General features: G+C 38.8%; 7 protein-coding genes across 8 annotated transcripts; 3 read left to right on the top strand and 4 right to left on the bottom strand.

Moving 5' to 3' along the window:
- Window positions 339-3,230, top strand: LOC104776694 (aluminum-activated malate transporter 4). Its single transcript, XM_010500802.2, has 6 exons — window positions 339-826; window positions 1,050-1,187; window positions 1,275-1,544; window positions 1,645-1,781; window positions 1,882-2,028; window positions 2,388-3,230. The coding sequence occupies exons 1-6, from the start codon at window positions 487-489 to the stop codon at window positions 3,054-3,056; spliced, it is 1,701 nt and encodes a 566-aa protein (XP_010499104.1). The 5' UTR covers window positions 339-486; the 3' UTR covers window positions 3,057-3,230.
- Window positions 5,335-9,217, top strand: LOC104776693 (serine/threonine-protein phosphatase 2A 65 kDa regulatory subunit A alpha isoform-like). The gene is made up of 13 exons (XM_010500801.2): window positions 5,335-5,441; window positions 5,811-6,230; window positions 6,329-6,575; window positions 6,780-6,892; window positions 7,024-7,103; window positions 7,283-7,424; window positions 7,526-7,606; window positions 7,773-7,877; window positions 7,966-8,148; window positions 8,235-8,327; window positions 8,520-8,659; window positions 8,749-8,815; window positions 8,905-9,217. The coding sequence occupies exons 2-13, from the start codon at window positions 5,838-5,840 to the stop codon at window positions 9,025-9,027; spliced, it is 1,767 nt and encodes a 588-aa protein (XP_010499103.1). The 5' UTR covers window positions 5,335-5,441; window positions 5,811-5,837; the 3' UTR covers window positions 9,028-9,217.
- On the bottom strand, window positions 9,423-11,892 carry LOC104776692 (CTL-like protein DDB_G0274487). 2 transcript variants are annotated; one of them, XM_010500800.2, is made up of 8 exons: window positions 11,692-11,892; window positions 11,389-11,468; window positions 11,011-11,308; window positions 10,738-10,921; window positions 10,417-10,644; window positions 10,215-10,331; window positions 9,883-10,116; window positions 9,423-9,806 (listed from the first exon to the last, which is right to left on the bottom strand). In XM_010500800.2, exons 2-8 carry the CDS (start codon window positions 11,438-11,440, stop codon window positions 9,627-9,629), a joined length of 1,293 nt encoding a protein of 430 aa, XP_010499102.1. In that variant the 5' UTR covers window positions 11,441-11,468; window positions 11,692-11,892; the 3' UTR covers window positions 9,423-9,626. The 2 variants fall into 2 exon arrangements, with proteins under 2 accessions (XP_010499102.1, XP_010499101.1); XM_010500799.2 differs by having other exon boundaries at window positions 11,011-11,468; window positions 11,692-11,891.
- LOC104778882 (CTL-like protein DDB_G0274487) lies at window positions 11,931-14,099 on the bottom strand. Its single transcript, XM_010503297.2, has 6 exons — window positions 13,768-14,099; window positions 12,876-13,333; window positions 12,603-12,786; window positions 12,282-12,509; window positions 12,080-12,196; window positions 11,931-11,981 (listed from the first exon to the last, which is right to left on the bottom strand). Exons 1-6 carry the CDS (start codon window positions 13,831-13,833, stop codon window positions 11,931-11,933), a joined length of 1,104 nt encoding a protein of 367 aa, XP_010501599.1. The 5' UTR covers window positions 13,834-14,099.
- On the bottom strand, window positions 15,439-17,409 carry LOC104776691 (protein ASPARTIC PROTEASE IN GUARD CELL 1-like). Its single transcript, XM_010500798.2, has one exon. It carries the CDS (start codon window positions 17,088-17,090, stop codon window positions 15,642-15,644), a length of 1,449 nt encoding a protein of 482 aa, XP_010499100.1. The 5' UTR covers window positions 17,091-17,409; the 3' UTR covers window positions 15,439-15,641.
- Window positions 20,319-22,716, top strand: LOC104776690 (GDT1-like protein 4). The gene is made up of 13 exons (XM_010500797.1): window positions 20,319-20,513; window positions 20,617-20,685; window positions 21,014-21,073; window positions 21,167-21,214; window positions 21,340-21,431; window positions 21,515-21,551; window positions 21,633-21,680; window positions 21,765-21,833; window positions 21,922-21,966; window positions 22,043-22,104; window positions 22,193-22,265; window positions 22,352-22,436; window positions 22,531-22,716. Exons 1-12 carry the CDS (start codon window positions 20,496-20,498, stop codon window positions 22,421-22,423), a joined length of 693 nt encoding a protein of 230 aa, XP_010499099.1. The 5' UTR covers window positions 20,319-20,495; the 3' UTR covers window positions 22,424-22,436; window positions 22,531-22,716.
- Window positions 22,890-24,872, bottom strand: LOC104778881 (lysine histidine transporter-like 6). Its single transcript, XM_019243664.1, has 5 exons — window positions 24,490-24,872; window positions 23,605-24,104; window positions 23,425-23,516; window positions 23,252-23,320; window positions 22,890-23,152 (listed from the first exon to the last, which is right to left on the bottom strand). Exons 1-5 carry the CDS (start codon window positions 24,846-24,848, stop codon window positions 23,054-23,056), a joined length of 1,119 nt encoding a protein of 372 aa, XP_019099209.1. The 5' UTR covers window positions 24,849-24,872; the 3' UTR covers window positions 22,890-23,053.

The raw sequence follows: 24,879 nt of genomic DNA, 5'->3' as shown, positions 1-24,879 counted from the left end.
AAAAAATATGAATAAGATTCTCATTTGTGGAATTATTTATAGATTTTTTCTAATGGGAAAAAGAGGCATCCTTACCAAAACGCCTCCGAATCTTTTATAACTTGGCTCCATTACAATATACATATAGAACAAGAAACATCTTTTTTATAAGCTAACCCATGTTTGTTTTCGGTTTCGTCTATAATCATAATAAACAAAACCAAAATCTACCGAATTATATATTTTAATCTTATTACATATGTTGTCTTATAGCTTAGGAATCTTTTTTTTTTTAACATGCATGATACATCACTTTTTTCCAACTTACTTACTTATCAAAGGACCCATTTATTTATTCTTCAAACTTAAGAAAAAAAAACCGATAAAATTTTCTTCAAGTGGGATCCATGTGATTTACGAGCCATCTCCTTCACTTTTTTATGAATCTTGTTTCTTGTCTGAATTGTGTTGTGTTATGTTGTGTTGTCTGTGATCTGAGAGAAGATAATGGCTGAACAGAACAGAGAAGGTCTTCTCTCTCGAAAAGGTTGCTCAGATTTCGGATTCAATGACTCCAGCATCATCGATGACCGTCGTTCCAAGTTCCGTTGTTTCCGATTTTGCTCCGACGGGATCGTCGCTTCCTGGATGGCTTTATACGACATCGCCGCTAAATTGTACGAGATGGGTCGTTCCGACCGTCGGAAAGTTTACTTCGCTGTTAAGATGGGTATGGCTCTCGCACTCTGCTCTTTCGTCATCTACCTCAAAGAGCCACTCCGTGACGCTAGCAAATACGCTGTTTGGGCCATCCTTACTGTTGTCGTCGTCTTCGAGTACAGCATAGGTACGTACCTCTGTGGCTCCTGAATTCTTTATAGATTCGGATTCGATTGAATCAAAAATCTTCCGGATTTTATTAGTTAAAAATCAAAACTTTATTCAAAATCTTATCTGATCTTGTCTTATGATTACTGTTCCATTCACATCAAACTCTGTTCCTTTGTTCGATCTAACTCCACTTGTGATCAGATATCTCTGATCTGATTTGGCTCCAATTCTGTCATCAGGAGCAACATTGGTGAAAGGGTTCAATAGAGCTGTAGGAACACTCTCTGCTGGAGGACTTGCTCTTGGCATAGCTAGACTCTCTGTCGCAGCTGGAGAATTCGAAGAACTCATCATCATTATCAGTATCTTCCTTGCAGGTTGCACCAGTGTTCTCTCAGTCCCATATTATATTATGAAGGAAGCTTCCTTTTTATTTATGACTCCTTGTGAATCTGGTTTATTAGGTTTTTCTGCAAGTTTTTTGAAACTCTATCCGGCGATGAAGTCGTACGAATACTCATTCAGGGTGTTTTTGTTGACATACTGCATCGTTCTTGTGTCTGGGAACAACAGCAGAGACTTTTTCAGCACTGCTTATTACAGGTTTTTGCTGATCCTGCTTGGTGCTGGTATCTGTTTGGGTGTCAACATATTTATACTTCCGATTTGGGCTGGTGAAGACCTCCATAAACTAGTGGTTAAGAATTTCAAAAGTGTAGCCAATTCCCTCGAAGGTAAAGATTGATACATAAGATTTGGGCTGTTTCTCTTGTTTTTTTTTTTTTTTTTTGGGATTAGCCTGATTTTGTTTTGTACTTTTTAATAAAATTTCAGGATGTGTTAATGGGTACTTGCAATGTGTTGAATACGAGAGGGTGCCTTCAAAGATTCTCACATACCAAGCTTCTGATGATCCATTATACAGTGGATACAGGTCTGTAGTCCAATCTACAAGCCAAGAAGATTCTCTGGTGTGTTTTCTGTAAGGCATTTTTTGTTTAGCAGCATTAGTATAACTTTAAAAAAGAATTTGGATGATAAGAAACAAGTACCTCCTCTTTTGTTTCGCAGCTTGATTTTGCAGTATGGGAGCCTCCACATGGACCTTACAAGACTTTCCACCATCCGTGGGCAAACTATGTCAAACTTAGTGGTGCGGTAAGGCACTGTGCTTTCATGGTTATGGCAATGCATGGCTGCATCCTTTCGGAAATTCAGGTAACTTACCATATTCGTGTCATTCAACTCTTATCTATGGTGTGATGCTGAGTTCTTGATGTTTCTGGTTCTACCTTTCTCAAATGAGGTACTATAATGATTATTAGAGACTATACCCAACTACATCAGATGCTACTCTTCTTGGTTAAAACTAGACTGTTACTCTGAGAAAGAAGTCTTTTATTTGTCATTCAGTTGTTGAGAAAGTGCTTGAAACCAAGAAAGTATCTGAAAGAGCCATATTGCTGTAGAGTGTGATCTCCTATTTTAGAATCTGTTGTTACTAGTTAACCGATGTCATGTCAATAGGCTTTATGTTCGTTCAGTGCTTATGAGATCAATTGGTGTGTGATTTGCAGGCAGCTCCAGAGAAAAGACAAGCTTTCCGACACGAACTTCAGAGAGTTGGAAACGAAGGGGCCAAAGTCTTAAGGTTGTTTGGTGAAAAAGTGGAGAAAATGGAGAAGCTAAGCCCAGGAAACGTTCTGAAAGAAGTGCAACGAGCAGCAGAGGAGCTACAGATGAAAATAGACAGCAACTCCTTCCTACTTGTCAACTCAGAAAGCTGGGCTGCTATCAAAGAGAAAGCCGAAGCTGAGCAAGCGCAACAAAACTACCATGAAGCCAAAGACGACGAGAGCAAAGTGATCCAATCCCTCAGCCAGATTTGGGACAACAACAACCATCACTATCAGAATCCACAGGCCGGTAATGATTCTCAGCTGTGGGTTTCAACAGAGAGTATGATGCTTAGGAACCGAGAAAACTGGCCAAGCGTCTCATTCATAGGCGGTTCTATGATCAACGAGATAGAATCCAAAGTATACGAAAGCGCAAGTTCTTTGTCACTAGCCACATTCGCCTCTCTTCTGATCGAGTTTGTTGCAAGGCTCCAGAACGTTGTTAACGCGTTTGAGGAGCTAAGCACTAAAGCAGATTTCAAAGAACAAGTTAGCGAGACACAGAACAAGATAGATAAAGCTGGTCTGTGGACCAGACTCGGCAACTGCTTCAGCTCCAAGGATTAGCAGAAGCATTGGTGTGGGTGAATAGTTTAATTTGGTTAGACAATGAAATATAATATTTTGCTTTTGTTTGTCGTGAAATAAGTTCCTATTTCCTTCTCACACATAACTGAAAGTTTTGTTCTCAGATTTTGTTTGTTTTGTTGAAATACAGATTTCAGATTTGATTTGTTTGAACCGAGACCGAACCAAATCAATCAATTTCGAAAGTCAAAACCGAAACCGGAGAAGAATGTGTGAATACAAAGACAAACTACTTTCAAACTTATCCCCACCGACTTCAGTGCTAGGACTGATGAGATGTAAAATCTCCACGTCTAGCTAATAAGATTATTTTAAATACTGGTCGACACAGTCATTTGGTGTTTGGATAGTTAAGTAGATTGGTTTTTGTGCAGTTTTGAGTGGGTTTTAAAATGTTGTTGTGGTATTGAGAGCCTATTGCTAAACCCGCAGGTGCTGCCTGAATTTTAAGGAGGTTATGAGATTAAGAGCCTATTGCATTTATAGATGATGGGGGAATGAACAAATTAGACGCAGCAGGAATGGTAAGGCACGAAATGCAAAATGGAGTAAGAAAAATAAGACCAATATATCATAGGAGTGTGTTATTTTTTTTTACTTTTTGGGTCAATAAGTATATCATAGGAGGAGTGTTATGTAGTGCTATGTAACAATTTGAGTGCTTTCCTCATCTTGATTATTATTTTTTTTTTTTTCGTTTTAATGTTTTGCAGTAGCATGAAAATTAAGCTAACATGTCGGTAAGATAAAGCATATCTGAGAAAAATAGAACTCACGAAGAGAGATAGACACAAGACAATATTATAAGGTTCAAAGAAAAGGATACAAGAGTTAACAAGGCACAAGAGTAGAATTGAAACAGAGAACCGTGCTTTATTCATTAATTAATAAGAACCATGACACCAAACCAAACTTACTACTAGTACAAGGCCGCCAGATAAACACGAGAAAGTTCATCCTTGTCTTTTTTCACTCGGAGGAGCTTCTGGGAAGCAGGCCAATTCTTGGAACTTCTGTCCATGTAGTTCCAGTTTGGGTCTACTTTCCTCAAGAGTTGGTAGGCGGCTTCATAGTCCTTAGTCTTGGCAATAACACCCGCATAAACCGCAAGCTGGGCAGCAGTAAATGACATTTTCTTACCCTCCATCCACTCAAAGATCTGCTTTGGTGACGGAAACAGGATTTGATCTTCTACGCTGCTTCCGCTCTTTATAATCACTCTTGAACTTATCTATTGTCTCTTTTACTCTTGTCGCGTCCAATTCAGCCAATTTCAACAACATATACTTTTTCCCAGCCCTCGTCAATGTCTCCACCCTCGCCTTCGCTCTCTCCTCCGCCGTTGGAAGAGCATAAGAGGTCTCGATCAAGGCCGACTGCGGACCAGCGACCGTTGTACAGGCCCTCTTCCAGGGATGAACACCGGAAACCACCATCATGCGGCGGAAGTTCATTTTCGCAATCTTCAAAACCCTAGAAGAAAATTCACTAAAACTTTTTCTTATAAATATTTGGTCATCACCTCTCAGGTTGGGCGGCTGCATTATTAGCACTAAAATCTCATATCCCTCTCCATCAAAACAATTTCTCAAATCCCTCAATCTTAAAAAAAACAATACTCCTAACGAAAGTTATTAAAGCTTAAATATAATTAAATCATTAAGTATTCAAAGAAAAGCACATTAATTTAGTGATTGCAAACTTAATGTGCACGCGCGCACACCCAGAGTTCGAATTTTACTATACGAGTTGCAACTAGTACTACTAAAGGATATCTGGTACAAATAGGATTTTCAATTTTCTTTTAAAAATTGTTAGAGAGGTAGTCTCGTACTTTCGTTACAAAAGGGATAGTAAAAATAAATGGGGTTTTTGAGAATATGTTTTAAGGAAAAGGATATGAGATTTAAATTCGCATTATTAAGGAATAAACGAGCTTGTCATTTTTGGACCAGACATAACCGGAATTGTGGTACTGATCTGGACCAGACCACCAACGAGCTTGCTTGTCATTCGCGGACAACCAGATGAAGCTATCTACATATTTGAAAATCAACAACAAGGTCCCTGGTTTAGGAATGAGATTAGACCGGAGTAACTTGAATCTTCTCTACTCAGCTAGGTGAGTTGAGAAATAATGAAGAAGAGCTTTTTCATTCACATAAGAAAGCCCAATAAGATTCTTAAGGCCCAATCGAACTTTATTAATTTTTTTTCTTTTTAGTCGTAAAAATCAAAAGCAGAATATATTATTTTTTTCTACTCGCTCGCAAATCGCAAATTCCTCATTCTCTCCTTCTCTCCTTCTCTCCTTCTCTCTAGCTCCTCGGAATCTGAATCAGTCCTTCTCCGACGCCTGAATCGGTAAGATGATTTCCACTTTCTTCTTTACGCATCTCTAACATCTTCACTCCGATTCACATTCCCTTTAATCTAACTTCGAACCGGTGAATCTGGGGAACGTTCCTCGCTTCTTCTGTTTTGGTGATTATTCACACCCGATTCGTTTCGGAATCTGCTGTATTTTCTTATCCTTTTTGTGAAAGTAGATTAGAAATTATCGGAACCGAAGATAACACTAGAGTGGCCATAGTTTTTTTTTTCCCAGGATCTGTGAAATGATTTATTTCTAAGTATTTTTAATCGAGATCCGAAATCTATTGTAGCAATTAGCTCTGATTCATTAGCTTATGTGTGTATTAATTTGCTAGTTAATTTTTTTTTGCACTGCAGTGACTTGATTCGATACATAAATTAGAGATGGCTATGGTAGATGAACCGTTGTATCCCATTGCTGTGCTCATAGATGAGCTTAAGAATGATGATATTCAGCTTCGTTTGAACTCCATCCGTCGCCTGTCTACGATAGCTCGTGCCCTTGGAGAGGAGCGCACAAGAAAGGAATTAATCCCTTTTCTGAGTGAGAACAGTGACGATGACGACGAGGTGCTCCTTGCTATGGCTGAGGAACTGGGAGTTTTTATTCCGTTTGTTGGAGGAATTGAGTACGCTCATGTTCTTCTCCCTCCTTTGGAATCTCTCTGTACTGTTGAAGAGACCTGTGTGAGAGAAAAAGCTGTGGATTCGCTTTGTAAGATTGGATCTCAAATGAGGGAAACTGACCTTGTTGATTCCTTTGTTCCTCTTGTGAAGGTTAGATAATGAGAAATGATGTATTTATTTAGCTTTAGATTACACCCTTGTATTAGTTTGTTCAATCAAGGCCTAATTTTGTTTCTTTAATCCTGTAGAGACTGGCAGCTGGTGAATGGTTTGCAGCAAGAGTTTCCGCATGTGGTATATTTCATGTTGCATACCAAGGTTGCACTGATGTTCTGAAGACAGAGTTACGGTCTACTTATAGCCTGTTGTGTCAAGATGATATGCCAATGGTGCGAAGAGCTGCTGCATCTAACCTGGGGAAATTTGCCACTACTGTGGAGTCGACCTATTTGATTGCTGAGATCATGACTATGTTCGATGATCTCACTAAAGATGGTACTTAATGCTTGAAATTGTTATGTCTTACTACTATATGTGCTCATCACTTTAGAAAAAGTTTGCATGGACCTCAAGAGCATAGTAATGATATTTGAAATTAAGAAGCAAGGTTTGGTGAAGAAACCTTTTATAGTGCCTACGTAAAGAAATGTGTGTTTCTTATCCGTGTTAACATTGTTTAAATTTTAACCTTCATTTCAGACCAAGATTCTGTTAGACTGTTGGCTGTCGAAGGCTGTGCAGCTCTGGGGAAGTTGCTCGAACCGCAGGATTGTGTTGCACGCATTTTACCTGTTATTGTCAATTTCTCTCAGGTGAAGTGAGCTTTGGTTAATTGTCGCCTCTAGATCACACACACACAAATATATTGTATGCGTAGTTTTTCGTCGGTAAAAGTTTGCAGTTCTGATATTTTTCGATGCTATATGGTTTGTTTTGAGCGCAGGATAAATCTTGGAGGGTGCGTTACATGGTTGCTAATCAGCTATATGAACTTTGTGAGGCAGTGGGTCCTGATTGCACCAAGTATGTGTCATGTGGATTTTTTTTTTATGTTTTTATCATCCTTGTTAGATCTAGGCTTTCTTACTCGTAAAAATACTTTGTGACCATCAAGCACATATACATCTAAGAGCCTTGGATTTTAGATTTATGTTGGTGCACATATCTTATAATTTTGACACCATATGTCGTTCTTTCTCTAGGACTGATTTGGTTCCAGCATACGTGAGATTGTTACGGGACAATGAGGCAGAAGTGCGAATAGCAGCAGCAGGAAAAGTGACCAAGTTCTGTCGTCTTTTGAATCCCGAGCTTGCTATTCAACACATCCTTCCTTGTGTGAAGGTACATCTTTCTGCTAATTAAAATTTCTCAAATTCCAGTTAAAATGGGCTGTTAGATGTCCCATGACATGTAATATTCTGATTCCAACTCATGTCTGGCAGGAATTATCATCGGACTCTTCTCAACATGTTCGGTCTGCTTTAGCTTCAGTAATAATGGGGATGGCTCCTATCCTTGGGAAGGTATGAACTGGATATAGCCAACATTTTTTCGCATCTGATGTTTAATTTGCTGTTTCGGTTTTCATCATCGAAATAAGCCACATAATCTGTTATGGCTCGGTTATAGCAGGCGCCAACTGGTGTTACAGACCTTATCAATTATTAACATACGAAATCATCAATGTAGGATTCAACCATTGAGCATCTGTTACCAATTTTTCTTTCTCTATTGAAAGATGAATTTCCTGATGTTCGCCTCAACATCATAAGCAAGCTTGATCAAGTCAACCAGGTTTGTTGCATCTCTCTCGTGTTCTTAAGATTTAGCTACTTTTATGACTTGTTTATTTAATTGTTGACAAATTATCTTTTTACGGCAGGTTATTGGAATTGATTTACTATCACAATCATTGTTGCCGGCGATTGTAGAACTTGCTGAGGATCGACACTGGAGAGTCCGGCTTGCGATAATAGAGTATGTTCCTCTGTTGGCCAGTCAGTTAGGTATAGGGTTTTTTGATGACAAGCTTGGAGCCCTTTGCATGCAATGGCTGCAAGACAAGGTTTCCCTCTTGAATCCTTATATTTTGCATATTCACTGTTGCATAATTTTCGATTCGGGATATTTGACACTGTTCGCCTTCTTCAGGTTTACTCCATCCGTGAAGCTGCAGCAAACAACCTAAAGCGTCTCGCAGAGGAGTTTGGTCCTGAATGGGCAATGCAACATTTAGTTCCCCAGGTCTGTATTAATTAACATCGGTATTCTTTGAGCATTTCATACTAAAAGCTTCTGTCTGTTTATCTTAGTGTTGATCTAACTCCACAGTAGCTCGCCTATAACTTCCAATCTCCATCTTTGGTTTATTTACTTCGAAATAGCTAAAGCTGCATATATTGAGACCTCCAGATTGACCCTTTATCATCTAAACAGGTACTGGACATGGTCAACAATCCGCACTACTTACATAGGATGATGGTTCTACGTGCAATCTCTCTTATGGCTCCTGTAATGGGATCAGAAATCACATGCTCTAAGTTTCTTCCTGTGGTGGTTGAAGCATCAAAAGACAGGTAAGATACATTAGATGAATTGGCCAAAATCCATCAATAACACATCTTACCTTTTTAACGTTCTTGTTGCACATATCTAATCTCTGCAGAGTTCCAAACATTAAGTTCAACGTTGCCAAACTTCTGCAATCCCTCATCCCCATAGTCGACCAATCAGTAAGATTTAGACAAACCTAACTCAACTATATCGAAAGCTAATGGAAATTGTTTAACTCTAATGTTTTTGCCGTGTCAAAAATTTGTAGGTGGTGGACAAAACTATCCGTCAGTGCTTGGTGGACCTGAGCGAAGACCCTGATGTTGATGTTCGCTATTTTGCAAACCAAGCGCTTAATTCCATCGATGGTACCACAGCGGCGCAATCTTGAATTAGTTTTTTTTTTCATATGTATTATCGTTAAGTTAAGTTTCTATTATTTGTGTTCTCTGCAATTTATTTGGTTTGTTTGTGTAAAACGCCATTTTGGTTGCTGGCTATGAACTGCAATTATATTTGTTAGTAAAATTGTATTCCCTTTCTTACATTTTCTGTTGTTCTAAGCTAATTCTAACACTTTACTCCCTTTTGTCATCATGGTGATATCTTTTTAGTTCCTTGCACATTATTACATAACTTCATTACGTATCTGTTAGTTGCTTCTTAAAGCATGTATTGAATTTATGGGTCACATCGATGATATTGTAACTTTGTGGTTCTGTTTGGTCTTCTGACTCGTTCTCTCTAAAATAACTTTGTTCTCTTCCGTTAATTTTTTTTTTCTACTAACCACAAAATCAATACATTAGATTTGATACATTTTAATCAACAAATCGTCCACAACTTCCTATTCATGATTTAACAAATGGAAAGCATGAATCATTTGACAAAACAGTTCTAGCCACACGGGTTAGCCCACCTTCAGCACCCTCTGATAGCATGATATACTACAGTTATGACTCCTATTTTCCAAGAGGCATTATGGACTAATCAAGCGGTCGTCAAAACTTCACGGGATCGAGAGCTACGATGTTGGAGACGACGGTGAAGCACCTCAGACATCTCAGTGAAGAAATCAGCATCCCATCTTTGAATCAACAAAGGGTCTTCAGCGAAACAAATGTATATCGATGTAACCGCGCTCTCCACTACCACCATTCCTAACCCCACCTGAAAACCAACATTGAACCATTTAAAAAAATTGAACAAGTAGGACGAAAGAGAGTGCACAAAAGAGGTCACTCACAAGGACCATTCCCATCAACATAGCCGTAGATGCAACCATTATGACTCTGTCACTGTATTTGATCCAAGCCCATATACCAATGCAAGAGCCTGTGATGAGTCCTCCAAAGATGGTTCCCATTAGAAGAACAGCACCAGAACAGTCATATGCAACAAGTGCCTCTACACCTGTCGACTGAAACAATTCCCACGCGTCTCTCGCTGATTTGTTGAATCCTTTTCCATACACTGCAATCTATAAAATTAACTTAAAGTTGTAGCATTTTGCTTCTTCATTGCTCATATGAGAGAGATAATGAGTTTACTGTCAACTATTATCTACAATCTATATACCTGGACATAGGCATACTTGTTAAAAAACCGAACTAGAGTTTCAACTAGATGAAACAAGAAATCAACGCAGCAAAGTAGGCATTCGTTTCCACAAATCTTGGAACGGAATCCCCTTATCTGCAAACAAAAATTGTAGACCAATGTTATTAAGAATAGGAAGAACGATAATGTTTTACGGACAGCAAAAGAAACCGGAGACTACCTCCCAGCGAAGTGTTCTAATGGCCGCAGTGAAGAGTGATCCGTAGCATATGCTCCCAAAAGATGTTGTCACGGCGTACCTAAGCGAGTCTATTAAAGAGCTAGGAGGCAACGATGATGACTCTTCTTGACCACAGTGAAAGAGAACATGAAACACCATCCCAGAAACTATTACGTGGACAGTGTTACACAGCACAGCGCCTGTCCAGAATAAGCTAACCGAAAGAACCTGCAGCATATATATATCTTCCAATGATCGAATGAACTATAACCATGTTTTCTTCATAACCCGTAAGGAAAAATGCAAAACTTGCCAGCTCACCACAAGAAGCCACCAGCGTCCTTCATCGCCCATGCTCGATGCCACAACACCAGCTGCTCCAAAAGACCATAGAGACATCCACAGAAGCATGACCACTGTGAAAGCATGCGCCACCATTATCACCTTAGGAAGTCCCCAAACTAATTTCAACGCTTTCCGCAGAACCAGCATGGTGAAAGGAAGTCTACACATCAACAACTCAAATCATCAGACTTGATAAGTGTTACCAAATTAAGCATATTAGCTCTCAATCATATTCAACCTGGCGCATACCTGTCAATAACTGAAATAACATACAAGAACTGCAACAGAGCTCCAACGGCGAATGCACCACCCCAGAAGAACTGTCTGCACCAGAAACATAGTACACTAACTACAGCTAGATAGGTAGTTAAGATGTGAACAGAAACTTTCATCATCTCATTGGCGTAAGAGCCAAGCAGCAATGACCAAACCCAACTAATAAAGACTCCAATCCCACCAGCAACAGCATAGAGAGGCCAGTAATCCTCGGTCAACCCTTTATGATTCTCCAAGAAACCTTGAGTGTACCTATCGATGTTTAACCTATCTGATATTCTAAACCTATTGAGTCCAAGCACCACGAGCACAAATCCCAAACAAATCATGTGGATCACAAAGATGGCAGACCAGAATACATCATGCCAGTGGCGAGACTCACGCACAATGGCTCTGTTTCCATCTCCACTCCTTCGACTCCGCTGAAGACTCTGAAAATCAAAAACAACATTGGTTGCTAAGTAAGTAAGTATTTCAAACATCTCTAGCAACTGAAGAAAACAAATCAGACCGGTTCACACAAAAACTACATCATGGACAAGTCTTAGACCTACAAAAAAGCTATTCTTATCAGTACAATGCAAATACATAAACGTGATCAAACTCACACAAAGACACAAGTCTTCAAAAAGAAACAAAAAATTTGTTACCAACCCGTGATTAAAAGTTAGAAAACCAAAGTAGCCAACCGCTCATAACATGGTAAGTAAGAAACAAATCCAAGATGTGAGTTCATCAAGATCCCCAACTTGTAAAAATAAAGACTTTATGGAAACAAAAGCAAAACCCACAAAAGTGATTTCTCAAATCCATACACAAACAGATTCGTGCCCAGATCGAAATTTAGAAAAAAAAATGGGAGAACCTGGTCGCCGGAGGAGATGGAGGCGTAATCAGANCGCGTCTCTCGCTGATTTGTTGAATCCTTTTCCATACACTGCAATCTATAAAATTAACTTAAAGTTGTAGCATTTTGCTTCTTCATTGCTCATATGAGAGAGATAATGAGTTTACTGTCAACTATTATCTACAATCTATATACCTGGACATAGGCATACTTGTTAAAAAACCGAACTAGAGTTTCAACTAGATGAAACAAGAAATCAACGCAGCAAAGTAGGCATTCGTTTCCACAAATCTTGGAACGGAATCCCCTTATCTGCAAACAAAAATTGTAGACCAATGTTATTAAGAATAGGAAGAACGATAATGTTTTACGGACAGCAAAAGAAACCGGAGACTACCTCCCAGCGAAGTGTTCTAATGGCCGCAGTGAAGAGTGATCCGTAGCATATGCTCCCAAAAGATGTTGTCACGGCGTACCTAAGCGAGTCTATTAAAGAGCTAGGAGGCAACGATGATGACTCTTCTTGACCACAGTGAAAGAGAACATGAAACACCATCCCAGAAACTATTACGTGGACAGTGTTACACAGCACAGCGCCTGTCCAGAATAAGCTAACCGAAAGAACCTGCAGCATATATATATCTTCCAATGATCGAATGAACTATAACCATGTTTTCTTCATAACCCGTAAGGAAAAATGCAAAACTTGCCAGCTCACCACAAGAAGCCACCAGCGTCCTTCATCGCCCATGCTCGATGCCACAACACCAGCTGCTCCAAAAGACCATAGAGACATCCACAGAAGCATGACCACTGTGAAAGCATGCGCCACCATTATCACCTTAGGAAGTCCCCAAACTAATTTCAACGCTTTCCGCAGAACCAGCATGGTGAAAGGAAGTCTACACATCAACAACTCAAATCATCAGACTTGATAAGTGTTACCAAATTAAGCATATTAGCTCTCAATCATATTCAACCTGGCGCATACCTGTCAATAACTGAAATAACATACAAGAACTGCAACAGAGCTCCAACGGCGAATGCACCACCCCAGAAGAACTGTCTGCACCAGAAACATAGTACACTAACTACAGCTAGATAGGTAGTTAAGATGTGAACAGAAACTTTCATCATCTCATTGGCGTAAGAGCCAAGCAGCAATGACCAAACCCAACTAATAAAGACTCCAATCCCACCAGCAACAGCATAGAGAGGCCAGTAATCCTCGGTCAACCCTTTATGATTCTCCAAGAAACCTTGAGTGTACCTATCGATGTTTAACCTATCTGATATTCTAAACCTATTGAGTCCAAGCACCACGAGCACAAATCCCAAACAAATCATGTGGATCACAAAGATGGCAGACCAGAATACATCATGCCAGTGGCGAGACTCACGCACAATGGCTCTGTTTCCATCTCCACTCCTTCGACTCCGCTGAAGACTCTGAAAATCAAAAACAACATTGGTTGCTAAGTAAGTAAGTATTTCAAACATCTCTAGCAACTGAAGAAAACAAATCAGACCGGTTCACACAAAAACTACATCATGGACAAGTCTTAGACCTACAAAAAAGCTATTCTTATCAGTACAATGCAAATACATAAACGTGATCAAACTCACACAAAGACACAAGTCTTCAAAAAGAAACAAAAAATTTGTTACCAACCCGTGATTAAAAGTTAGAAAACCAAAGTAGCCAACCGCTCATAACATGGTAAGTAAGAAACAAATCCAAGATGTGAGTTCATCAAGATCCCCAACTTGTAAAAATAAAGACTTTATGGAAACAAAAGCAAAACCCACAAAAGTGATTTCTCAAATCCATACACAAACAGATTCGTGCCCAGATCGAAATTTAGAAAAAAAAATGGGAGAACCTGGTCGCCGGAGGAGATGGAGGCGTAATCAGAGGAAGGAGAGACGCTGGTAGTGGAGTCACTCATGATTAGAGTACGAGAATAAAAAAAGATTCACAGAGCAGAACCAAATTTCATGTAAGCATCTTTGAATAAATATCACACAAAAGAGTAGAGAGAGAGAAATGAGGGAGGAGAGAATAGTCAATGAAAGAAACGTGAAACGAAAGGATTGTAGTGAAAAAAGGGTTTATGAATCAAAAGAAGAAGTTTGATGTATTGAATGATCAAAGAGAGGAGTGAAGGCCAGACAAAGTTTTAATGTCAGAGCAGTTCTTTCTTCTTCTTCCTTTTTATTGGATAAGAGAAGTAATTAGTTTTTTTTTTTTGCAGTGGTCGTTTTCTTAAGTCACACTTTCTCTCCCTCCGTAACTATTCACTTTTTTTTTTTTTAATTTCCTTTCACAAAATTGTTTTTTTTTTTCTTTTTCTATAGGAACATAATATAACTACTAAAATACATGATTTTTGTTGAGTATATTTAAAAAGTTTATGATATAAATAAATTAATATATATATATTCACCTACTAAGAAAGTGTGGTAAATGTTTAGTTTACTGTACGTCATTTGATGTACTTATATATACATTTTTTTTTTTTGAAAAAAGTTAGGTTACATCTATTATTGTATATCTACTTATTTTTCTATATTTCACTTTTTATAACTTGTTAATTTAGGTTTTCTAATTTGTATAGATATTTTAGGTAAAAATAATCATTTTAAAAAAAAAGTGTATATGGACAAAACTTTTTTTTAATGATCTTTTATTTCCAATTTTCCCTATATATATAATGCATTGTATACCTCACTCACGTATATGTAAGAAAAATATTCAGATATTTAAAAAGGGACCGGTCAAAATCATCTATTGAATCTACGACTTTTTTTTTTTGTTCTGTTTAATAGTCAAGGAATATATTTCCACTATTATAATGCTGGACAATATTCTTCATGTGTGTTTGTTCAAAAAACGTTTGAAATTTTTCAGGTTTATGTTCTTCTATGGCATAAGGTTTTATTTCTAGCATAAAACTGTAAAAGTAAAAGAGTGTTGTTGGTACTTTTGTATGAACAAAGGGAGAAAGTAAAAGGTTGACATAGAAGAAAAGGAGAAAGAAAGCTTTTTTTTTTTTAAGGACAGTATGATTGAACCCATTTGCTGCCACTTCATTTGTTGTGTGATGGCAAGTGGTGGCACCATGACTCCGCCACCTCTCTTTGAGTCTTTGTGTCATNTTTTTTTTTTTTTTTTTTTTTTTTTTTTGATGAAAAACATATCTTTGTGCCATGTTACTCTTTAAGACATATCCTAAAAAAATATTCTTAATTAGAATGATTAGAGTCTATTTAATGTGCTTAGAAGAAAATCACTAAACATGAATTTAATCACTAATAAAGAAATTTAGAGGATAAGGTGACCTCAGTTTATCTTTGTTTCACGATTAGTATCATTAGCCTACTAGGGATTTTCCAAGCATTCGTTTCTTGTATTTTAAAGATTTTGTTATTTTGTTTATCATGTTTTTGCCTTTTTGGGCTTAACTTCTTCTATTACACTTTATATTTGGGCTTAGTTATCAACACTACGAGTACTGTGGCTCAACGTAATTCATTCATTCATACGTCTCAGATGCCATGTAACGAGTCCCCTCAAGATTCATTTCATTGTATTAGACCACACAACACCCACTCGTTAATTATGAAATTAACTAAACAAATTCCATCTTTTTTTCACTCTACGCAACAAAGTACAAGAAACCAAACAACACCAATACTCTAGTTTTAACTTAAAAGTGACTTTTCATTTTTCATTGTCACTCCATCGTCTATAGCTTTAGCATTTATTAGACGAGAATCCAATGAGAGAATTAGCCAAATAGAAAGTGACACGTGTCCCTTGTTGCTGCACGTTGCCGATGATTGCTAACGAACTCGTCGTCGGTGCAAACGCGAGACAAAATGTCCCCACCGAGTCAACCGGAATCATGTAGTTTTTCGCCGGCAAAGCCAACATCTTCCCACCGGGAAAGTGAAAAGCCACCGTCGGGACTTCAATCGTCGTCTTGGTTGATAGATTGTAACACGTGTCGAACATTGCGACGCCGTTTGCTTTCTCCAAGTCCGACGTCCCTTTCAGGAACGAGTCTCTGAGCGAGTTGTAGATTCCGGTCTGGAGACGAGTCACGGCGGTTCCCGAGTCGATGATTATCCCGCCGCTTCCTGACTCGTCCATCTCGAAAGATGACTGAGGAATCTGAAGCAACTCGCCGCCGACGCTTATCCCGGTGAGACCTACGTAGTAAAACGTGTCGAGCTGGTGGTTACGCAGCAACGGAGCCTCGACGACGTCGCGAGGGAGAGAAGTACCGAACTCAACCGTCGAGGCCGAGTCTGAGTCACGGTCAACGAGGCAGTACGAGAACGACGTCGTGTTGAGCTGCGACGGAAGAGCTAGCAAACCGCCGCCGAGTCCGAGCAAACCGGCTGCGCCGACGAACAACCCTTCGTTGCTGTGTCCGCATCCGACGGCGACGTTTTGAACTGAAGTCGAGCCGATTGTGAGAGTCTCGGTGGCGAAATCTCCGACGGTGTAAGAACCGTCACCGTAAGAAACCTCGTAGAGACACGTGGCGTTTCTGCATTCCGAGACTTCAAGTGCTTTGCACTGTGAAGTGTCGCAAGAGAGAGGTTGGTAAGAAGAGGAAGAGGCTGGCTCGAAGATTGGTTCGGTTTGGTGGTAACAGTCAGCGCAAGGGGCGCATTGTAGCCAGTTCACGTCACTTCCAGTGTCGAGAACCATGTAAACCTCACGCGCCGGGTTCCCGATACCGACGCGTGTGAAGTACTCGCCGCTTCCTTGAGTCGTGCCGGAGATTAAAGGAGCTTCGATATCTTCCTGGTCCGTGGTGTACATTGTGGTAACGGGCTTGAGATCTGCTTTGGATATGTTGTTTAAGGCTAGATCTAAACGTGTTACGAGAGATTTGACTCTAGCTGTGTCGCGGTCTAGTCTGGCTAGTGTGAGTGACTTGTAGTCTGAGTGTTCAACTCCTCGGACAGAAGCTCGTGAATGAAGTTTCAAGCTAAAAGGCGTTTGATTCTGTTCTTCTTGCTGGTTCAGCTTAAACGACGACGGATTCTTGGTTTGGTGAATGGAGTCGGCGACATTGAGTACAGACGTGGTGGTTACGGAGGTCTCTGGCAAGAGTCTGGAGAAAACAGAAAAATGTGAAGTGAGGTAAAAGAAGATGAAGAAGAAGAGTAAGGAACGGTGAGAAGACATTGTTTTAGTTTCGGACCGTTAACAGTGGAGAAGACGAAGTGAAAGAGGTTATTAAACGAGAGAAGACAAAAGTGTGGTTTGGTGGGGGAGGAAAAATGAGACAAAAGCTTCTTTTAATTAAACAAAGACAAAGGTGTGTTTTGGGTTTTTGCAGATTTCGAGGAGATTTATATAAGTAAGCAGTATCTACTTGGAAGAATTAATACAAGATTAGATAAATGGTTTAAGTGGAAGAGGAGGTTTCTTCATCGTCTTTAAGTGGGAAGGTTTAAATAAACTTGTTTTATGATCTCAAGGCGGTTAGTGTGGAGATTGTTGTTGTTTTAAAGAATCTAAATCACTCTTAATTTTTAAAAGTCCGCCACTTTTGAGTGTTTCACATATAAGCCTCACTTGACAAATTTGCCAATGACCTTTATCCTTTAGCTTTGTTAATGACTTTCAATTGAACAGCTCACCCATTTCAATTTCTCAGCACCCTACGTATATAAAAACTACATGCTACTATTAAACGATATGTACATAAGAAAGTTAGAAAGCCAATACATTACATATGCATTCTGGCAACAACAGAAAAAACATAGATATGTATACCATATTAGCAGTTGTGTGTTAGCATAGAATTACGATGTGGAGGAATCAGTATGCTGACCTGAAAAATGTGAATTCATGGGCCGGTGTGTAACTCATATTTAGCCTTTTTACTTGAGTCCTTGTATACACTCCAAAGTTCACAGGAAAACGGCCAAAATCCACCCTAACTATTTCTGAAACGTTTTTTTATACCTGAACTCTAACCCCCAGCAAATAACAACCCAAACTCAATTTAAATTCAAATTCCCTATCCAAACTGTTTTTAATGTGGTAAATTTCAACACCCGTTTTAACGGAGTCAAATGGTGGATTAACGGTGCTGACTCAGACGACGATATGGCATTACGGGTGAACAAAACGACGTCGTTTTGTTCTTTTTGCGTGTGTTGTTTCAAAAACAAAATGATGTCGTTTGTAATTTGGGGTTAAAAATTAAAATTGAATCGAATTGGGGTTAAATCAAATTGGGGATAAATCGAATTTAGGGTTTTTGTTCTTCTTCTTCTCTCGAAGAGTGAGTGTCGAGAAACTGAGAGTGAGTGAATCGATTGTAATTGATATGGCTGATCAAGGAAGAGGCTTCCCAACCAGATGCAGATGCGGTGAGGCTGTAAGAATTGGTACGTCGAGGACAGCCAAAAACCCAGGATGATTGTTTCACTCTTGTCCAAGAGGTTCCGAAGAGGTATGTTAATTTTTGTTGTAAATTTTGGTATATATGTTTATGTTTTGAGTTGTGATGAATCTGTTTTGAGTTGTGTTCTAATGTGTAAGGATTGATCTAGTATTTTGTTGTATGAGAAGAAGAAGAAGCAATTGAAAAAACTTGGTTCACATTGGCAAAAGTTACATAATTTAGTTACCAATCGCATCAACAACATCCGTTTTCCCATCCTAAAACCCAACAACAAAAGTTACATAATAAGTCATCATAAGCTGCATCTTTCGTAGACAAAAACCCACCAAATCATCACAGCTTCTCCATGCTTCAAAAAACAGAAAACACCAAATCATCACAACTGATGGCTTGCATCCAAAAACCTATTATTGTGTTGGTTGGATTAGTCCTTGTGACTGAGATGCTTGTGACTCATATCCATCCTCTGTTGGAGTTATCTTCTTTGGCCTATGCATCTCCAGAACCATATTCTTACACTTGGTTATATTGTGGCCAGCTTCTCCACATCGCCCACAATGCATAATCCTCCTCTTCCTTGAAGCTTTCTAGGTTGGAGATTCATGTATGGGCTTCTTTCTCTTTGGCTTCAGCTTTCTTTCTTTCATGTTTTCGATTTCTTCAACCAAATGTGCAGGTGGTTTGATCATATCTCATTTCAACTTCAAATCCTCAGTCTCTTCAACCATACACTCATCAGTCCATTTAAATGTATGATACCATCGAGTCTGCACCAATACACGATACTCAAAATCAAACAAGCAAAGTAAACAAAATTTACAACAAAAATTAACATACCTCTTCGGAACCTCTTGGACAAGAGTGAAACAATCTTCCTGGGTTTTTGGTTGTCCTCGACGTACCAATTCTTATAGCCTCACCTACATCTGGTTGGGAAGCCTCTTCCTTGATCAGCAATACCGATTACAATCGATTCACTCACTCTCAATTTCTCGACACTTACTCTTCGAGAGAAGAAGAAGAACAAAAACCCTAAATTCAATTTATCCCCAATTTGATTTAACCCCAATTCGATTCAATTTTAATTTTTAACCCCAAATTACAAATGACGTCGTTTTGTTTTTGAAACAACACACGCAAAAAGAACAAAACGACGTCGTTTTGTTCACCCGTAATGCCATATCGTCGTCTGAGTCAGCACCATTAATCCACCATTTGAGTCCGTTAAAACGGCTGTTGAAATTTACCACATTAGGAACAGTTTGGGTAGAGAATTTGAATTTAAATTGAGTTTGGGTTGTTATTTACTGAGGGTTAGAGTTTAAATATAGAAAAATGTTTCAGAAACAGTTGGGGTGGATTTTGGCCGTTTTCCCCCAAAGTCCACACCTAACTTTGCTGCCTTATTCTAAAATTCTAATCCTAATCGTAATGACACTTCTAAATTCAGTTTGACCTGTTTGATTTTAGCAACGTTGTTTTCAAATCTGATCATATGATAGTATGATACCTTCAGATTTATATATATATATATATATATATATATATATATATATATCTTTTAACATACAGATAGATACGAAATATCGCCACTATTTTTTACATTGTATTAAAAACAACTAGTAGGCTAAAAAACCAAACTGAAAAAGGATTAGTTGAGAGTTGAGAGTTGAGACTAGCTATATTGAGTAACAATATTCTCCATGTGACGTCTCAATCGTGAGATCGCGACAATATATATTATACGAGAGCAGTAAAAAATCTTATCGTTTACCTTCAGAGACTGAGAGCAGCAGTGAGTGACGCAAACCATAGGGAACTAATTAAATACTAGCATTCACTTCTTCAATATATACTCCAAGTTGAGGTTTTTTTTTTTGTAGAACCCACACATCAAAATCCGTTGGTTGTTATTAATCCACGTGGCAAAATCTTAAGGGTTTTCGAATCAGAATCAAATTCATATCTAAAATTCCCCAATAAAGGATTGACCTTTTAAAGCCCTTCAGCGTGTGTTGTTGGTCGTCTCTGTTTCTCTCTCTCTCTCTCTCTCGGCGACTACTAGCTTCTTCTACCCGGCGATAGATTATTCCGTCTTCTTCGTCTCGAAAGTTTCGGTTTTTTCGTATTCCTGTTAATATAGCTGATTCGCTGTCGATTTCAATTCGGCAGCCATGAGCTCGGTTTTGCAGGTAGAGTTAAAAAAAGATATCTGTTTCTAAATTTTTAGTTTTTGGGATTTGTTGTGGAAGCTAATTATGGGGTTTTTTTTTTACGATTGATGGGTTTTGTTAGGGTTTTACCAAGTCACTCGCTATGACGTTTGTCTCTGAGATTGGTGACAAGACGTTCTTCGCTGCTGCTGTAAGTGTTGTGTTTGTTCCCTCTTCCTTCGTTAATAGTTTTTTTGTAACTTTGTTTGAGTTGGAAGAAGAACAAGTCAATTGCTTTTTCTATTGAGTTTGATTCTGTTCTGAAACAATTTTGGAAGGGGGAGTCATGAATCGAATCCCAAATTCTGGTATCCTTAGATCCTTTGTTCTTCGAGCAAGCTCATGAACCAGTCTGTAGCTTTTATATTGCCATTCAGTTTCGTATTGGTTTTGTTAGTTTTGAATCTTTAACAGTCTCCTTGAGGGTGTATGATACTTCTGTTGCTTGCAAAAGCTTATGATCTCTTTCCCTTGATCAGATTTTGGCGATGCGTTATCCTAGGAGGCTTGTGTTGGCTGGCTGTCTATCGGCTTTGATTGTAAGTTTTTCTGAGTCCTTTTGTTTTTTTTTACTATTGGTTTCATTGAATTTTCTTCTAGATTTAGAATCTCATATCTTTGCTAATTGTTAGGTTATGACTATCCTCTCTGCTACTCTTGGATGGGCTGCTCCAAATCTGGTATGGTTTTTGACTTGTGGTGTAATGCTTATTGCGTAAACTCTGTTTGTAGTTTGAATATAAGCCTTTTGCATGATGAATTTCCCAAACTCTTACTAAATGCTGATTCAAACCCTCACTTGCAGATCTCACGCAAATGGACTCATCACATTACAACGTTGTTGTTCTTTGGGTTTGGACTTTGGTCTTTATGGGACGGTTTTAAACAAGGAGGAGGGTAATAATTCTTCATTATATTTTGATATCATTAGGATTTGACGTTCAAGAAATTCAAGGTATCTGATTCTACTTTGTTCGCAGGGGTTCGGAAGAATTGGCTGAAGTCGAAGCCGAACTGGTTTGTTTTGTCTTTCTGCATGTCACTATCACGTTTAGATAAATGTATTTTGTGGTTTGACTTTCTTGTGTTTGATTATAGGATGCTGATTTGAAAGCTACTGGTAAAACTACTAAAGACAGCAGTAAGGTATGGAACTAAAACAATAAAGATCACAGACTGCGTATGGGAAATGTATGTGCTAAGTTTTCAAACCATTTGTTGTCTTTGTAGGGTGAAGATGAAAGCAAAAAGCAGAAAAGGCCGTTCCTCACACAATTCTTCTCTCCAATCTTTCTTAAGGTAAAGAAAAAGATCCTCTCTGAAATTTTCTCACAACAGCAGTAGACTTTTCTGGATTAGTTTCATATTCCCCCTTATCTTCTTGTAGGCGTTTTCGATTAACTTCTTTGGAGAATGGGGTGACAAGAGTCAGGTACCTTTTTGCTTACTCTATCGATTCAATCTAAATGTTTCGCATGCTCACCAATCACCATAACTCTTTTGTCTAGCTTGCCACAATTGGTTTGGCTGCAGATGAAAATCCACTCGGAGTGGTCCTTGGCGGAGTTGTGTAAGTTCCGCTGTAAAACTGTTACATCCGTCTTGTTTTGTGTTCGCATCACAATATGTTTAGCTGACTTATCTTGTGGTTTATATAGGGCACAATTTTTGTGCACCACTGCTGCTGTGATTGGAGGAAAGAGCTTAGCGTCTCAGATATCCGAACGAATAGTAAGTATTTCTCATTATCCCTTTCTACATTTGAGGTATAAGACTCATCATAAGTTAAAACTCTGGGTGGTCTAATGTTGTTTCAGGTTGCTCTTTCTGGTGGAATGCTTTTCATCATTTTTGGCATCCAATCGTATCTTACTTCTATTGAGGCCTAAATGCTTCTTTATGGTATGATTCTGAATCCTAATATATTTCTTATATTCATTTGGACAATAGTGTTCTGTCCCTTCTTACTCTATTGTTCTCGTGAAAATAAATGCAGGTTTATAGGGAGAGATGACGACGAAGAATGTCACCAGCCATAGTTTCTTAGATATTTAATCTTTTCATATTAAACTTTTACACTAGTGATTACAAAACAAATCTCCAAGATTGTCTTACAGTGAAAATATTGAAATTGGCTGAAACAGCCACCGGACTTCAATAAAGTTTTTGGTGATCAGTGTTATATTCTTTTCTTATTTTCCGAATCATGTGGATTTTGAAGTTGTGTGTGAATGCATACGAAGAGAAACCCATATAATATGTAACAACAGTATGCACGAATTTTATGAAACAATATGTTGTTACTGTCAAAAACACAAAATTATTGGAAGAATATAAAATACTAAAGAGGCTATGTGCAACTAGTAATATATATGTCTTATTGAATATAAGTAGCAGATTATACATCTCTCTCTAACTCGATCCGCACGACCATTTTAGATGATTTATTCCTACACTTTTATAATTAGATGATCCAATGATCAACAACTTAGTGTATCTATATAATTAAGATCTAATCATTAAGCGTAGAAACTATAAGTAGAAGAATCTGCAATGATGTTCCTCAGTCCTCCAATTGTTGACGCCAACATTATGAACACTCCTACGAAAATGGAGATCTGACCAAGATATATATAAGATCAATTCCCTAGACAATAGGACATAGTTCATTCTCATTATATACATGAATGAAAAAAAATGTAAATATAGATGCTTACCCAATTGATGAACCAGGTCATGCTGATTCTTTTTGGTTTCTTGATGATAAGCCACATTATACTTGGGAGCTGCATCGTCATCATCGATTGTTATATTCATAACACTGAACTGTCATATAGTCTAATGATACGTCTCATAATGAAAGATTCAAAAGAAGAGAAAGTGGACTTACGAAGAAGGAAGTAGGTGCAAAACCAAATCCTCCAAAGAACCCTAGAAGGTCTCCAAAGAATGGGAAGCTCACTCCAACAAACAATGTAAATGCTGAAGTTCAAATCATAAAGATTCAATTTATAAATAGACACACTTATATATATCAATATATCATGATGAACAAAAAGTAAAGTCTTACCAACATAAGTAGTCCGAGTGAAAAACCTCAGAACAACTCCATGCTTAAAACCAAATTTGTTAACCATCATTCTCTCCAAAAGATCAAAGACAGGCATAGCAAACACTTGGTAGCTACCAATAACGTGGACAACAACCATGAGATTAGCAGTAGCAATGAGCCAGGCTGGTCTCTGTAAATTCATCAGCACATTGTCGTCAACGTCTTGACCAAAGGCCCAATAGCAGATTAGAGCCACCGGAAAATAGCAAATGGCGTTGACCAAGTAAGCTCCGACCACGCCTTGCCACATGGGTACTTTTGATGGTCTCTCAGGAGTAGAAGGCATCGTGGCTTGAATCTCTAGAGCCACAGCGTGGCCGGCGAAAGCAAAGGAGATCTGACCCAAGGCGTTAAAGACTCGGAACGTGAAGTCACTCGGATTCGTGGCCTTGTAATCGTAGCTCACGTCAGGCATTCTTCCATGTGCCATACTTCCTCCCCACGCTATCGTCGAGTAGCTACAGTACGTACATAACAAATTTCACAATGTCTCATCAGTCTTGACCTAGTTAAGAATTGTTGTTTTCAAAAGATCCACATTAATTTCAAATACAAACTGGACTAAATCATTCTAGGATAATGAATTTAGCCCGTATGAACTTGGTGGTTTGCCTTTGAGGATATAACTCTAGTCCAATTATTTTGGCTTTTGGTATAGTGTTTTGAATTTGATAAAAACAAAATGGTAATATAGTTCTATTTTTTTTGTTTTGTTTTGTGTGTTATAACAGTTTCGTTACTATAAAGTTAATATTATTCCAAAACCGAAAACATTATGATCTACTAACGAATTATTGCACTATGGTAAAAATAATAATTTGATGATAAGGTGGTGAGAGTGACCAGAGGGACATGACGGCGGCGGCCAAGGAAACACCGGCAACAGAGTTGAAGTTAGGAAGCTGGGAGAGGAGGAAGTGGACTCCACTGAAGCCGAGGATCCAGTACGACTGTCGTACCGGAGTGCAGGTGGAACACGTGATATCTACGAACTGCTTCAAGCACTTGCCTCCTGTAACCATGTACACAATGTTGCAGCCGACCTGGACGATGAGCTGCTGCGGAAGCACGATCCACGGGCCGAGCTTGGGACCAAAAGCGTATCGGCCTAGATCGATATACCGGTCAAAACGGGTTCCTGGTACGCACTCATGGAGCTGCACCATTTGCCACATCGTGTTTAAGGTCAGTCCCCATGTCATTGCCAACACCAACGTCCCTGGTCCCCTGTTT

Source organism: Camelina sativa, chromosome 3 (genome assembly GCF_000633955.1).
Source record: "Camelina sativa cultivar DH55 chromosome 3, Cs, whole genome shotgun sequence".
In the NCBI taxonomy this organism is placed as follows: Eukaryota; Viridiplantae; Streptophyta; class Magnoliopsida; order Brassicales; family Brassicaceae; genus Camelina; species Camelina sativa.
Note: the sequence above shows the minus strand (reverse complement) of the source record. Positions and strands in the feature narration are given on the sequence as shown.

What these genes read in the sequence shown, in the direction of transcription:
- LOC104776694 (XM_010500802.2), top strand. Translation starts at nt 487, where the DNA reads ATGGCTGAACAGAACAGAGAAGGTCTTCTCTCTCGAAAAGGTTGCTCA. An exon ending in TATCAGTATCTTCCTTGCAG is followed by an intron (nt 1,188 to 1,274) that starts GTTGCACCAGTG and finishes CTGGTTTATTAG; the next exon opens with GTTTTTCTGCAAGTTTTTTG. An exon ending in GCATCCTTTCGGAAATTCAG is followed by an intron (nt 2,029 to 2,387) that starts GTAACTTACCAT and finishes TGTGATTTGCAG; the next exon opens with GCAGCTCCAGAGAAAAGACA.
- LOC104776693 (XM_010500801.2), top strand. Translation starts at nt 5,838, where the DNA reads ATGGCTATGGTAGATGAACCGTTGTATCCCATTGCTGTGCTCATAGAT. An exon ending in CGATGATCTCACTAAAGATG is followed by an intron (nt 6,576 to 6,779) that starts GTACTTAATGCT and finishes CCTTCATTTCAG; the next exon opens with ACCAAGATTCTGTTAGACTG. An exon ending in ACATCCTTCCTTGTGTGAAG is followed by an intron (nt 7,425 to 7,525) that starts GTACATCTTTCT and finishes CATGTCTGGCAG; the next exon opens with GAATTATCATCGGACTCTTC.
- LOC104776692 (XM_010500799.2), bottom strand. Translation starts at nt 11,366, where the DNA reads ATGATTTGTTTGGGATTTGTGCTCGTGGTGCTTGGACTCAATAGGTTT. An exon ending in GTTATTTCAGTTATTGACAG is followed by an intron (nt 10,922 to 11,010) that starts GTATGCGCCAGG and finishes GTTGATGTGTAG; the next exon opens with ACTTCCTTTCACCATGCTGG. An exon ending in ACAAGTATGCCTATGTCCAG is followed by an intron (nt 10,117 to 10,214) that starts GTATATAGATTG and finishes TTAATTTTATAG; the next exon opens with ATTGCAGTGTATGGAAAAGG.
- LOC104776691 (XM_010500798.2), bottom strand. Translation starts at nt 17,090, where the DNA reads ATGTCTTCTCACCGTTCCTTACTCTTCTTCTTCATCTTCTTTTACCTC.
- LOC104776690 (XM_010500797.1), top strand. An exon ending in GCTGTCTATCGGCTTTGATT is followed by an intron (nt 21,074 to 21,166) that starts GTAAGTTTTTCT and finishes GCTAATTGTTAG; the next exon opens with GTTATGACTATCCTCTCTGC. An exon ending in GTGGTCCTTGGCGGAGTTGT is followed by an intron (nt 22,105 to 22,192) that starts GTAAGTTCCGCT and finishes TGGTTTATATAG; the next exon opens with GGCACAATTTTTGTGCACCA.
- LOC104778881 (XM_019243664.1), bottom strand. Translation starts at nt 24,848, where the DNA reads ATGACATGGGGACTGACCTTAAACACGATGTGGCAAATGGTGCAGCTC. An exon ending in GCCGCCGTCATGTCCCTCTG is followed by an intron (nt 24,105 to 24,489) that starts GTCACTCTCACC and finishes TACGTACTGTAG; the next exon opens with CTACTCGACGATAGCGTGGG. An exon ending in TTGCACCTACTTCCTTCTTC is followed by an intron (nt 23,321 to 23,424) that starts GTAAGTCCACTT and finishes ATGACGATGCAG; the next exon opens with CTCCCAAGTATAATGTGGCT.